The sequence below is a fragment of the Lagenorhynchus albirostris genome, chromosome 4 (genome assembly GCF_949774975.1).
Source record: "Lagenorhynchus albirostris chromosome 4, mLagAlb1.1, whole genome shotgun sequence".
Lineage (NCBI taxonomy): Eukaryota > Metazoa > Chordata > Mammalia > Artiodactyla > Delphinidae > Lagenorhynchus > Lagenorhynchus albirostris.
This window is the reverse complement of record NC_083098.1, coordinates 8,452,623-8,467,878: the sequence shown is the minus strand read 5'-3', so window position 1 is coordinate 8,467,878 and position 15,256 is coordinate 8,452,623. Positions and strand designations below refer to the sequence as shown.

Sequence of the window (15,256 nt, the reverse complement as noted above, 5' to 3'; positions counted from 1 at the left end):
TCACAAATGAAGCCTTAGAAAATTTAAGAAAATTGAAATCATATGAAGCATCTTTTCTGACCACAACACTATGAGACTAGATATCAATTACAGGAAAAAATCTGTAAAAAAAACAAACACATGGAGGCTAAACAATACACTACTTAATAACCAAGAGATCACTGAAGAAATCAAAAAGGAAATCAAAAAATATCTAGAAAAAAATAACAATGAAAACACAACAACCCAAAACCTATGGGATATAGCAAAAAGCAGTTCCAAGAGGGAAGTTCATAGCAATACAATCCTACCTCAAGAAACAAGAAACATCTCAAATGAACAACCTAACCTTACAGCTAAAGCAATTACAGAAAGAAGCACCAAAATACCCCCCAAAGTTAGCAGAAGGAAAGAAATCATAAAGATCAGATCAGAAATAAATGAAAAAGAAATGAAGGAAACAATAGCAATGATCAATAAAACTAAAAGCTGGTTCTTTGAGAAGATAAACAAAATTGATAAACCATTAGCCAGACTCAAGAAAAAAAGGGAAAAGACTCAAATCAATAGACTTAGAAATGAAAAAGGAGAAGTAACAACTGACACTGCAGAAATACAAAAGATCATGAGAGATTACTACAAGCAACTCTATGCCTATAAAATGGACAACCTGGAAGAAATGGACAAATGCTTAGAAAAGCACAACTTTCAGAGACTGAACCAGGAAGAAATAGAAAATATAAACAGGCCAATCACAAGCACTGAAATTGAGACTGTGATTAAAATTCTTCCAACAAACAAAAGCCCAGGACCAGGTGGCTTCACAGGCGAATTCTATCAAATTTTAGAAAAGAACTTACACCTATACTTTGCAAACTCTTCCAAAACATAGCAGAGGAAGGAACACTCCCAAACTCATTCTACGAAGCCACCATCACCCTGATATCAAAACCAGACAAATATGTCACAAAGAAAGAAAACTACAGGCCAATACACTCATGAACATAGATGCAAAAATCCTCAACAAAATACTAGCAAACAGAATCCAACAGCACATTGAAAGGATCATACACCATGATCAAGTGGGGTTTGTCCCAGGAATGCAAGGCTGCTTCAGTATATGCAAATCAATGTGATACACCATATTAACAAATTGAAGGAGAAAAACCATATCATCTCAATATATGCAGACAAAGCTTTTGACAAAATTCAACATCCATTTATGTTAAAAACTCTCTAGAAAGTAGGCACAGAGGGAACTTACCTCAACATAATAAAGGCCATACGTGACAAACCCACAGCCAACATCGTTCTCAATGGTGAAAAACTGAAACCATTTCCTCTAAGATCAGGAAGAAGACAGGGTTGTCCACTCTCACCACTATTATTCAACATAGTTTTGGAAGTTTTAGCCACAGCAATCAGAGAAGAAAAAGAAAGAAAAGGAATCCAAATTGGAAAAGAAGAAGTAAAGCTGTCACTGTTTGCAGATGACATGATACTATACATGGAGAAGACTAAAGATGCTACCAGAAAACTACTAGAGCTAATCAATGAATTTGGTAAAGTAGCATGATACAAAATTAATGCACAGAAATCTCTGGCATTCCTATATAGTAATGATGAAAAATCTGAAAGCAAAATTAAGGAAACACTGCCATTTACCACTGCAACAAAAAGAATAAAATACCTAGGAATAAACCTACCTAAGGAGACAAAAGACCTGCATGCAGAATACTATAAGACACTAATGAAAGAAACTAAAGAGGACACAAACAGATGGGGAGATATACCATGTTCTAAGATTGGAAGAATCAACATTGTGAGAATGGCTATACCCAAAGCAATCTACAGATTCAATGCAATCCCTATCAAACTACCAATGGAATTTTTCACAGAACTAGAACAAAAAATTTCACAGTTTGTATGGAAACACAAAAGACCCTGAATATCCAAAGCAATCTTGAGAAAGAAAAATGGAGCTGGAGCAACCAGGCTCCCTGACTTCAGACTATACTACAAAGCTACAGTAATCAAGACAGTATGGTACTGGCACAAAAACAGAAATATAGATGAATGGAACAGGATATAAAGCCCACAGATGAACCCACACACATATGGTCATCTTAGTTTTGATAAAGGAGGCAAGAATATATAATGGAGAAAAGACAGCCTCTTCAATAAGTGGTGCTGGGAAAACTGGACAGCTACATGTAAAAGAAGGAAATTAGAACACTCCCTAACACCATACACAAAAATAAACTCAAAATGGATTAAAGACCTAAATGTAAGGCCAAACACTATAAAACTCTTAGAGGAAAACACAGGCAGAACACTCCATGACATAAATCACAGCAAGATCCTTTTTGACCCACCTTCTAGAGAAATGGAAATTAAAGCCAAAATAAACAAATGGGACCTAATGAAATTTAAAAGCTTTTGCAGAGCAAAGCAAACCATAAACAAGATGAAAAGACAACCCTCAGAATGGGAGAAAATATTTGCAAATGAAGTAACTGACAAAGGATTAATTTCCAAAATACAAATGCAGCTCATGCAGCTCAATGTCAAAAAAACAAACAACCCAATCCAAAAATGGGCACAAAACCTAAATAGACATTTCCTGAAAGAAGATATACAGACTGCCAACAAACACGTGAAAGGATGCTCAACATCACTAATCATTAGAGAAATGCAATTCAAAACTACAATGAGGTACCACCTCACACCAGCCAGAATGGCCATCATCCAAAAATCTACAAACAATAAATGCTGGAGAGGGTGTGGAGAAAAGGGAACTCTCTTTCACTGTTGGTGGGAACATAAATTGATACAGCCACTATGCAGAACAGTTTGGAGGTTCCTTAAAAAACTAAAAATAGAACTACCATAGGACCCAGCAATTCCACTACTGGGCATATACCCTGAGTAAACCATAATTCAAAAAGAGTCATGTACCACAATGATCACTGCGGCACCATTTACAATAGCCAGGACATGGAAGCAACCTAAGTGTCTATCGACAGATGAATGGATAAAGAAGATGTGGCACATATATACAGTGGAATATTACTCAGCCATAAAGAGAAACGAAATTGAGTTATTTGTAGTGAGGTGGATGGACCTAGAGTCTGTCATACAGAGTGAAGTAAGTCATAAAGGGAAAAACAAATACCACATGCTAACACATATATATGGAATCTAAAATAAAATGGTTCTGAAGAACCTAGTGGCAGGACAGGACTAAAGAGTCAGACATAGAGAATGGACTTGAGGATACGGGAAGGGGGCAGGGTAAGCTGGGACAAAGTAAGAGAGTGGCATGGACATACATACACTACCAAATGTAAAATAGATAGCTAGTGGGAAGCAGCCGCATAGCACAGGGAGATCAGCTTGGTGCTTTGTGACCACCTAGAGGGGTGGGATAGGGAGGGTGGGAGGGAGATGCAAGAGGGAGGGAGGAGATGCAAGATATATGTATATGTACAGCTGATTCACTTTGTTAAACAGCAGAAACTAACACACCATTGTAAAGCAATTATACTCCAGTAAAGATGTTAAAAAATAATAATAAAATAAGCAAAAAGCAGCCACTTTAGAATGTTGCTTTTATACACCATAGCCCTTTGCCCATACATATTATGTCCTTTGTAATTCCTTTTGCACTACACTGAACACCCCACAGAGGCAGCCACCATGTCCTGTACGTGTCCGCATCCCCAGTGGTAGCCGGCACATGACATACATTAGGTGCCCAAGACTGCTTCCTGAAAAACACTTATTAGGGCTTATGATATGCCACGTACTAGGTACTCTGACAAGTAAGGCCTTTCCATGGGTTCTCCCATTTACTTCTCACAGTACTGTTATAATTCACATTTATAAATGAGGATGCTAGGCTTATAGAAATTAAGTAATTTGCCTAAGGTCACATAGGTAGTAGGCCAGAGTTGAGACTTGAACCCAGTACTTTTTGACTAAAGCACGTGCTCGGAACTGTATGCTATAGTGCCTCGGCTACTGCCAAGGCAAAAAGTTTAACACATAAAAACTCATATAGTGTGAGACAGACAGACACACAGACACACAGGAACATTATTCATCCATAAAAAAGAAGGCAATCCTGCCATTTGCAACAACATGGGTGAAACTAAAGGGCATTTTACACTAAGTGAAATAAGCCAGACAGAGAGAGACAAACACTGTATGGTATCATTTATATGTGGAATCTAAAAAAAAAGAAGAAAGCCAATCTCACAGAAATAATGGTGGTTTCCAGGGGCTAGGGCGGGAACAGGGGAGGACATGGGGAGATATAGCTCAAAGGGTACAATCTTTTCAGTTATAAGTAAGCTCTAAGGAGCTAAAGCACAGCATGGTGACTCCAGTTAATAACACAGTATTAAATACTGGGAACTTGATGAGAGCACATCTTAAGCATCTCAAAGCACCCAAAAAAGAAGTTAACTATGTGAGGTAATGGATGTGTTAAGTAACTTGATCTTTGTAATCATTTCACACTGTATATCAAATCATCATATTGTACACTTTAAATATATACAACAATGTCAATTATCCCTCAGTAAAGCTGGGGGAAAATGTACTCATTGTTCATTACTATGATTTAAAAGTGGTTAAGCTCAGAAATAAACCCATGCATATATGGCCAATTAATTTATGTAAAGGAGGCAACATCACACAATGGGAAAAGGACAGTCTCTTCAATAAATGGTGTTGAGAAAACTGGACGGGCACATACAGAAGGATAAAACTGGAAATTAACTCAAAATGGATTAAAGACCTGAATGGAAGACCTAAAACCATAAAACTCATAGAAGAAAACGTAGGTAGTAAGCAACTTGACATCAGTCTTGGCAATGATTTTTTGGATCCAACTTCAAAATCAAAGGCAACGAAAGCAAAAATAAACAAATGGAATTACGTCAAACCAAAAAGCTTCTGCAGAGCAAAGGAAACCATCAACAAAATGAAAAGGCAGCCTACAGAATGGGAAAGGTATTTGCAAACAATATATCTGATAAGGGGTTAATGTCCAAAATATACAAAGAACTCATACAACTCAATATCAAAACAAAAACAAAGACAAAAAAAAACACAAACCCAATTAAACAATGGGCAGAGGACTTCAATAGACATTTTTCCAAAGAGGACATACAGATGGCCAACAGGCACATGAAAAGACGCTCAACATCACTAATCAGGGAAATGCAAGTCAAAACCACAGTGAGGTTTCACCTCACACCTGTCAGAATGTCTATTATCAAAAAGACAAAAAATAACAAGGGTGGGCAAGGATGTGGAGAAACGGGAACCCTTGTGCACTGTTGGTGGGAATTTAAACTGGTGCAGCCAGTATGGAAAACTGTACGGAGGTTCCTCAAAAAATTGAAAATAGAACTACCATAGGATCCAGCAGTTCCACTTCTGGGTATTTATCCAAGGAATACAAAAACACTAATTCGAAAAGATTTATGTACCCCCATATCCACAGCAGCCTTATTTACATTAGCCAAGATATGGAAACAACCGAAGCGTCCACAGATGGATGAAGGGATAAAGAAGATGGGTATATACACACACAGTGGAATAGTACTCCTGTAACCGAGCAGGACCCTATGGGGCCTTCCCAGGACGGACCCCTCCCCCATACCCTCTGCTGTAGCTCCTCTCTGAAGGACCCAGATAACAGTACCTGATGCGCAATTCCTGAGTTGTCTTGCAGATACTAAAACCACAACCAAATGGAAGAAACTACCTACCTGATGACCAGGAGCACACAGCCGCCAGACCTACTGCAGCCTGAGGATCGATAATGTGACACTGCCCTGTTACCTCACCGTCAACCAACCAGAGACTTGTGCACAGGCAGATTACATACTCTGCGACTCCCCTCCCTCACCTGGCCTTTAAAAACGTTTTCCTGAAACCCACCGGGGAGTTCAGGTGTTCTGAACACTAGCTTCCCCAGACTCCTTGCTTGGTACCCTGCAGTGAATGCTGCACTTTCCTTCCCACAACCTGGTGTCAGAAATTGGCTTTACTGAGCGCAGGCAAACGGACCCAAGTTTGGTTCGGTAACACTCAGACATTAAAAAAAACTGGAATCTTGCCATTGTCACAACCTGGATGGACCTTGAAGGCACTATGCTAAGTGAAATGAGTCAGACAAAGAAAGACAAATGCTGTATTATTTCACTTACACTTGGAATCTAAACAAACAAAGCAAAGCAAAGCAAAACAACAAGCTCATAGATAAAGAGACAGTTTAGTGGCTGCCAGAGGGGAGAGGGGATTGCGGGTGAGTAAAATGCATGAGGAGGGTCAAAGGTACAAACTTCCATTATAAAATAAATAAGTCACAGTGATACAATGCACAGCGTAGTGACTACAGACAGTAAAACTGCGTTGCATATTTTAGTTGCTAAAGCTGCTAAGAGAGTAAATCTTAAAAGTTCTCATCACAAGAAAAACAAAATTTGTTAACTGTGTGGTGACAGACAGTGACTAGACTTCCTGTGATGATCATTTCACAGTGTATGTAAGTATCGAGTCATTATGTTATACACCTGAAACTAATATAATGTTACATGTCAATTATACCTTGAAAAAATGTAGTCAAAAAAACATCAATATATGAAATAGCTTTAGCATTTTACGTTAAAATCCAAGATATGAAGAAATATAAACTTTAATTTCTAATAGCATTGTATAACAGAAAAAATGCCACAGAAATCACAAAAGGTCACACAGTAATTTCACCTAATTTTCTGTCTTTCTATAATAACTAATTTTTGAAGAGGAGATGAGCAGCTGGTATTTAAGACTTATATTTGCTTATCAAATGTTAAGAGAAAGGAACTATAAAAGTTGCTCACTTCAGTATCTCCATTCAGAGACCACAGTCATGGTAACCTATATTTTAACACCAGCAACTTCTTTTTCAGGGTCAAAAAGAATTAGGGCTCATTAGAATTATTTTACTCAGCAGCAAGAAAGGGTAGATTAGAAGTCAGAAAAATTGGCTTTTAAGCTAATTGAATTGGTGGAAAAATTGTTTAGCTTCTCTGGGCCTCCAATTTCTCACCTAGAAACAAAGCAGTTGGCTAAATAATTCATAAGGCTTACTTCAGCTCTTAACATTTTATGATTCAAAGAGTATTCACAAACTGATAAAACAGAGAGGCTTATCTTTTTACAATTTCTAAATGAGCAGGTAAAAACACAGTTCACTGCTAGCCTCCGTGTGAAATTTCCACGTAAACCCCGTTTTGAAGACTCATCCCCTTTTTTGAAAAGGATTTTGGTTTTTTAAAGTAATCAGAAGTCTTACTAAAAACACAATATTGTGTCTGGCATTGATCATCTGTTATTTAACAAAGAAACAACTCTTCCTTAGTTAAATTAACCAATTTAAATGCCTTGCTTTTGGAAACCACTACTGACCTCCAAAAGCCCTACAGCGTACAGGGAAATACGGCCTAAATGTCAGTGATGAATCTGCTGAATTGGCAAGGACTCACCTCAAATGTGTCTGCTATGCATGGCTTCACTAAATAACCAAATAATCACTCTGTCTTCTGACATCACTCAAACTCATACATAATCCACAGACGGGGGATCCTAAAAAGCCTTGCATATATCCCAAGCCGGTCTACAATCAAACTGAGAAGTGGTGGCAGGCAGGAACCCGCAGTTCTAACGTATAGTGAGAACCAGGTCAGGGATACGTGACATTTTCACACACGTAATCCCAAGTCAGAGGTAGCCTGTAGGGTTCAGGCAGCTGACATATGATGACTAAAGTAGGCTAGCTGTTAGATGAAGACAATGAGTAAATGATCCTTTCCTCAGTGTCAAAGTCAAGCTGCAGTGGGGACTCTCGCACGTCTCAGCCTCATCCAAAGAGCCCCCACTGAACTCCAGCCAACTGAAACCATCTGGAAAGACAGGTCATGTTGCCAGAGCTTCCGAGTTTCAAGAAAAGCCAGAAATACATTTTATGTGCCTTGACTCTTTAAACTTGTGGTAAAAGACATATAAAGTTCACCATCTTTAACATCTTCAAGTGTACAGTTCATTAGTGTTAACTACATTCGCATAATTGTGCCATCCATCTCCAGAACTTTTTCATCATGCAGAACAAAGTCCTAGAGATTCTCATACTAAGTGAAGTAAGCCAGACAGAGAAAGACAAAGATCATACGATATCGCTTATATGTGGAATCTAAAACAATGATACAAATGAACTTATTTATAAAACAGAAATAGACTCACAGACATAGAAAACAAACTCATGGTTACCAAAGGGGAAAGATGGAGGGAGGGATAAGTTAGGAGTCGGGGATTAACATATACACACCACTATATACAAAACAGATAAACAACAAGGACCTACTGTATAGCACAGGGAACTCTACTCAATATTCCGTAATACCCTATAAGGGAAAACAATCTGAAAAGGAACATATATAGATATAGATAGATAGATGAATCACTGCGCTGTACACCTGAAGCTAACACAGTATCGTAAATCAACTATACGTCAATTAAAAAAATAAATAAGTAAAACAAATTCGATACCCATGAAACAACAACTCTCCATTTTCTCCTTCCCCGGACCCTGGCAACCACTATTCTACTTTCTATGAGTCTGACTACTTTAGATACCGTGATTTTTTTTAATGTTGGCAACTAATTAAAATTTATACCGTTCTGGGCGACTACCCATTTGTGACTGCTTACGATTACTCAAAGCACTTCAGTGTTTCAAAAATGCAAAAGCCAGCTGATCAAACACAGGTATAGCACTAACATCCAAGTCCAGGACGAATTTTAGAGTTCAGATGTGCTTTTCTTGCCCTTACGTGTACTCTGAGAAAAGACGAAAGCTTTGAGATATGCTTTACAGGAATTCTTACCATGCCTGCTTGATGTAAGAACCACATGAGGTAGTCTTCCTGAATGTCCACAAGACTGGAAACCTCAGGAATATAAAATGTATCATATTCCACATGCTTCACTTTAAGATTTACCTGATGAAGAACAAAACAAGGGCAACTAAGACCCAGGCGACTGGTAAGCGGCTTCCCACAGAACATCTCGGTAGATCATTTGATCCTACTATCTCTGCATCCCTCTCCCCTCTGGTTCTTCTCTATGCTCACCTTGTATAACTTCTCCAGGAGCTTGAGCGCTGCTGTAACATAATTGTTAAACAGTACAGGAATTAAGAATGTCTTTCTTCCTCTCAGTAGATAAACGACTGCACCTTTATAGAGGTTTACCAGCTTCGTGAAATATTTCGGGCATACCTGAGACCACCAGTTATCTTTAGAAAGAAAGGAAAGACATATTTCAACATGTGATCTTCATCAAGTGTTGATGTCTTCTGCCTGCTGGCTAAAAACTGCTCCAGCTAGAAGATAAGCATTAGTCGAAAATACAGTTTCCCAAAACTAACTTTAAAAAGAATCCATTAAAGCACTTCTGGAGAGAGTAGCAGCTGTACGGGAATCCTGGAGCTTTGTTATAAAGCTCTATTTGATTTTTTTCCTCAAGGATTCATCCGGAATGCTAATCTAAAAGGTCAGCTCCAAGGGCACATGTGGACAAGATGCTCAGGCACATATTTCGGGCAGGAGCATTCACATATCCTCGTCCTTTTAGCCCTCTTCTCAGCCACCACCTAAGTCCTGTAAAAAAGAAAACCCCAAACTTTTAAAAGTCAGGTAATATTCCTTCAAAGATCGCTATCTCTACCTCACAGTCTATCAGAACACCTGAGACAATATGCCCCAAAGGGCTTTTGAGCTTAAAAAAATTAAGGACTAACATCTTACTGGTGCTTTCATGATTATCTGTAGAATCGTTCCACCTTCTACAAAAGGTGGAAGCAATATGGAAAAGCCAGTATTCCATCCTGAGCCACACAGGTCTCTTTGCTCATGGGGAGACCACACTCGAGTAACATCCTACTCCATACGGAACTCAGAAGTTACTGAGCTGCAGTGAATATACGTAAAAAAAAGGTACCAGGAAAATATAAAATAAAAGGAAAAAGCCAGGTGCCAGACGTTCTGCATTTGATTAATAAAAACATCTCAGGCTCTACTCCCATGAGAGACACTCTCCAATTCACTGAGGAACGGAAGGTTCTTATCTCAGCAAAGTGTCCGTAGCCTGCAAAAATCAGTGTGGACTCAACTGTCCTAAAAAAGAAAAACAAAACAAACATTTGGTAAGTCTCCACTGGGTCATTTTCTTCCTCTCCTTTTCTGGAGATCTGTGTATCACACCACAACTGTTCATTTCACTCCCACCCCCTAAATTAGGTATAAGAGAAAAAACAACAGATGGACACTAATTCTGAGGCACTATTAACCACTAGCAAGTGTAGGAGGAGAAAAAAATAAAGTCTAATAATCTAACTTTGTGAATATGTAAACATCAAGATTAGTTTGGTGTAAATCATTTCAAATAACCTAAACAATGGTTCAATTTGTTCAAACTGCAAATTAGAAATTAACAGCAAAGAAAGAAAAGTTTTAAGTGTTAAGGATATTAAACGGCAACAAATAGATTCTTCAATGTCAATCCACCAGGAGCCAACGGTCACACGAATAAAATAAAAAGCACAAAACCTCTGGTATTCAGTGTAGCAAATCACCTAAGACTTTGCTGGGGTTTGTATCCAGCCGCAGAATGGCCATAGCCAGGGGAATAGTCAACGTTATGTAATACTTAGAATCCTGGAGCAGGGGAAACTCCGGTAGTATTAAGTAGATTCTCATTGCTTCAACGTCTGGTGGTGAACTTGACAACTGAGGAATCAGGCAACTTTCAAAGCTATTTAAGATCTGCATGAGAGAAAAGAGTATTGAGAAATTCAAACACACCTGAGATCTAGTTACCTGATCTCTAAATTCATAAACTATTTGAGAGACTCTCAACTCTCATTCATTCAGTATGTACTCAAGACCCTCTATGAGCCAGGCACTTGTCTGGGCACTCAGGATACATCAGTGAAAAGAAAAGCCACAGATCTGTGCCCATGCAGACCTTACACTCTGGGGGAGCATTTCCTTAGAAAAACTTAAGCCAGATTTTCAAGGCAGAAAGTTCAAGGCAGGTCAAATTCCCAAAGTGAATATTTTACAGAGTTATGATTTATACAAGATTTCTGCCTTTTCATCCTACTTTTTCTTTTTCTCTTGAAAGTCAACTTACTTCAATGCAAAAATGCATTTTTAAGCATGCACTTTGTAAAATTAAAAACCATACCTGTTCTAGAATCATGGAGTGCTGAGAGTTCATTAACTTCTCAAACAACACTCTAGTTGAGTTCAGGTCAATTCCAGGGATTTTGGGACTTGTTTTAAAATGCTCATCAATTCTAAACAAACAAAAACAAAACATATGTATAGCACAGGGAACTCTACTTAATGCACTGTGGTGACCTAAATGGGAAGGAAATCCAAAACGGAGGGGATATATGTATATATAAAGCTGATTCATCTTGCTGTACAGTAGAAACTAACACAACACCGTAAAGCAACTATACTCCAATAAAAATTAATTTTAAAAAAATATGTAATAGGGGCTTCCCTGGTGGCGCCGTGGTTGAGAGTCCGCCTGCCAATGCAGGGGACACGGGTTCGTGCCCCGATCCGGGAAGATCCCACATGCTGCAGAGCGGCTGGGCCCGTGAGCCATGGCCGCTGAGCCTGCACGTCCGGAGCCTGTGCTCCGCAACGGGAGAGGCCATAACAGTGAGAGGCCCGCGTACGGAGGAAAAAAAAAAAAAAGTAATAAAAGAAAAACAAAACAAACACTCTGATAGGTAGGAATTACAAAGCTCTCAACAAAATATGTACTCTACATACTGATCAGATGGTCAGATTTAAATTTGACCTGTCAGACCAGATGCACAAAGACATTAACTTTGGGGAAACCTGACAGAATAAATCTCTCTAGAATCGCTTCTTTCAAGATGATCTTAAAATTTTAAAGTCTTGGGTTTCCCTGGTGGCGCAGTGGTTAAGAATCCACCTGCCAATGCAGGGGACACGGGTTCGAGCCCTGGTCCAGGAGGATCCCACATGCCGCGGAGCAACTAAGCCCGTGCGCCGCAACTACTGAGCCTGCGCTCTGAAGTCCGCGAGCCACAACTACTGAAGCCTGTGCGCCTAGAGCCCATGCTCCGCCACGAGAGAAGCCACCGCAGTGAGAAGCCCGCACACCAAAGTGAGGAGTAGCCCCTGCTCTCCACAACCAGAGAAAGCCCGTGTGCAGCAACGAAGACCCAACGCAGACAAAAATAAATTAATTAAAAAAAATTTTTTTTCAAGTCTTTTTTCCTTCAAGTCAAAGTACAAGGATCATCATTTCAATTTGAGGCTGTCTTAAAATTTATATGCACAGTGTTCTTTTCCTGATTTACTTTTGTATTTTTGACTCTTTCTGTCATTGTGGTACATTGAACTAGACATAGATGCTATGCCAATGTGCAAAAAACATCCCTTGTGCAAACTGGCCCACTCATCAACAAATGCCAAGTTTAAAGCAAGTATTTTTTTAAAAACTCAGATCTACAATAAATGCAAAGTTAATGCCTCACTCAGTTAACACAAGGGATACAATTACATTCACTCAAGGACTAACTTCACTGCTACTGTTTTTAACCTCCTAGCAACTAATCATTTTTCTAACCTTAATTAAAGTCTTAGTTTTTTAGAGATTTGCAGAATGTCTCTTTTAAATTCCCACTCTTGAACATACCACATCTGCTAACTACAAAAGAACTATCTATTTGCAAAACAGCCTTCTGTTTATGCGTAACAGACACATTCAGATAGTTTTAATACCATCTGACATCATTGTTTTAATCTATAAAAAATAAGTTGAGTTTCTAACATTTAAAAAAAACATAATTATATGTATTGGAATCTAAGTGGTCAAACAAGAAGAGCTACTTAGGCATTGTTTGTTGGATCTTTTGTTACTGCCGTTCTAAAAATAAATTTGCCCAAAACATAGAAATTAATTCCAGTGTCCCATATGTAACCTTCCATATGCTTAGAAGTATCTTCTGCTATGCTGTTAAGAAAAAACAAAATATTTTATCTACATGTATTTATACTTTGTTAAACTGGATCTTCACCTTCACTGGTTTACTACGATGTAGTTTACATAAAGCAGGAGGAGAACTCCAGAAATAGCACCGAAGTCCATTTAAAAAAAAAAGATTTATGGGCTTCCCTGGTGGCGCAGTGGTTGAGAGTCCGCCTGCTGATGCAGGGGACACGGGTTCGTGTCCCGGTCCGGGAAGATCCCGCATGCCGCGGGGTGGCTGGGCCCGTGAGCCATGGCTGCTGAGCGTCCAGAGCCTGTGCTCCGCAAGGGGAGAGGCCACAACGGTGAGAGGCCCGCATACTGCAAAGAAATAATAATAAAAAAATAAAAAATAAAGGTTTTACCCACAAATCTACAGAATCTGTGATACTAAGGATGGATAGCCTAAGAAATCCGGCCAAGAGCCATTCCCAACTTTCATAAAAGCTGTCCTTCTAGAATAAGATTTCTCAACCTTGGGACTATTGATTTTTGGGGTCAGATAATTCTTTTCTGGGTGGGTGGAATTGTGAGATACTTGGCAGCATCTCTGGCCTTTGCCCACTAGATGCCAGTAGTATATTCTCCACCACTGTTAACAACCAAAAAATGTCAGTAGAGATTGCTGAATGTCCCCTGGGAAGCAAATCAGCCTGGTTGAGAACCACTATTCTAAAAGACCAACATTAGCACAATACAGAATATTTTTCCCTGGAGGGAAAGCCTAAGTATTGACTCTGAAATGAACTGGATGAGCTCATTTCAGTTGTCCTAATGATACAAGTAAATGACTTTGCAATCTTTAACTGTAACTGAACAGAGTTTTTGAAGCAATCACTTGCAACCCAGTTAGGGACAGAATTTGGGGCAGGGATGGAGTGGGACATGAGATTCACACACAGAACTGAAGTCTAAGTCTTCGTGGGATTTCATTAGCATTGTCACTGGCAGGAAAAGGATAGAAAGATGGTCAGGACTTGGGATCACCAACGATCAAAACCTATGACAAGACCCTTCTGCTGCAGCAAGTTCCTGAGGGGGATATTTGCAGAAGGGATAAGGCCTAGCAAAGAAACATTATTTACAACTTGGGAGTTCAGGCCAAATGTAATTTCCTGGTAGGCTGGGCTGGCCCTGAGCCCAAGGAGTCCCTGAAGCGTCTTTGGAACTTTTTCCCTAAATTCACTCTTTCTGAGAAAAGAAAAAACTATGGGAAAGCAAACCAAAGAAACCAAGGAGATTTTTTTTTTTTTTTTTTGCGGTACGCGGGCCTCTCACTGCTGTGGCCTCTCCCGTTGCAGAGCACAGGCTCCGGACGCGCAGGCTCAGCGGCCATGGCTCACGGGCCCAGCCGTTCCGCGGCATGTGGGATCTTCCCGGACCGGGGCACGAACCCGCGTCCCCTGCATCGGCAGGCGGACTCTCAACCACTGCGCCACCAGGGAAGCCCCGAGGAGATTATTTAAAGAATTAAGAATTTAAGAATAAATACGACTAACATTTTGGAATACCCTGAAAAATCTTACTTTTGACTACACCAACCCTTTCTGAGATGCCGTGTCTCTCTTTGGTAACCTGCTTCTCTGCCAACCAGGCATGAATCAGCATAGCTCTTCCTGAGGTCCTCTCACTCATCATCATTGGGCGTTCCAATTTCTGTGCAAATCATTGGCTTATCCACTGAATTAAGGCCAACCACCATCAAAGAGAACAGAAGTCTTTCACGGCCTTTGCTGAGTATTTGCATCACATGTGGGTTTTTTGTTGTTTTTAAAGACTCTAAATCACTTACTTTTTCTCAAGAAAACTTCCATTCCAGCAGGCTGCAGAAGATAATATCTGAATGACACCGCTGCTCAGGAAGAAAAAGGGAGGGAAGCCTTTAATAATTACAAATAAATGGTTGTTTAAGCATTAAACAACAGGCTTAGTCCTCTATTCCAGGGTTTCATTGATAGCCGCTTTTTCTTACCCAGGTGAAGCCTTGGAAAATGTACATTGCTTTAGAGAAACATTGTGTCACGTCTCAAAATGGACAAGAGCTTAAGTTTTCCTTAAGTCATGTTAAAGTAAAATAAAAAGACGGTATCAAAGCTACCAAAAGAAAACTCTTGGGCCTAATAATAATGATCTTGAACGTTCT

At 39.5% G+C, this 15,256-nt stretch overlaps 1 protein-coding gene across 11 annotated transcripts in view; it reads right to left on the bottom strand.

Annotated features, from left to right (window-relative positions):
• Window positions 1–15,256, bottom strand: part of HERC3 (HECT and RLD domain containing E3 ubiquitin protein ligase 3) — a 140,396-nt gene that overhangs the window by 63,339 nt on the left and 61,801 nt on the right. For all 11 annotated transcript variants that reach the window (XR_009540223.1, XR_009540222.1, XR_009540221.1 and 8 more), the window contains 5 exons: window positions 14,906–14,965; window positions 11,284–11,395; window positions 10,670–10,859; window positions 9,168–9,331; window positions 8,922–9,035 (listed from right to left, as the gene is read on the bottom strand). Coding sequence is in view for 7 of the 11 variants with exons in the window: in XM_060147568.1 (XP_060003551.1) it covers window positions 8,922–9,035; window positions 9,168–9,331; window positions 10,670–10,859; window positions 11,284–11,395; window positions 14,906–14,965 (640 nt within the window). In the remaining 4 variants the exon portion in view is untranslated. The remainder of the gene's footprint in view (window positions 1–8,921; window positions 9,036–9,167; window positions 9,332–10,669; window positions 10,860–11,283; window positions 11,396–14,905; window positions 14,966–15,256) is intronic.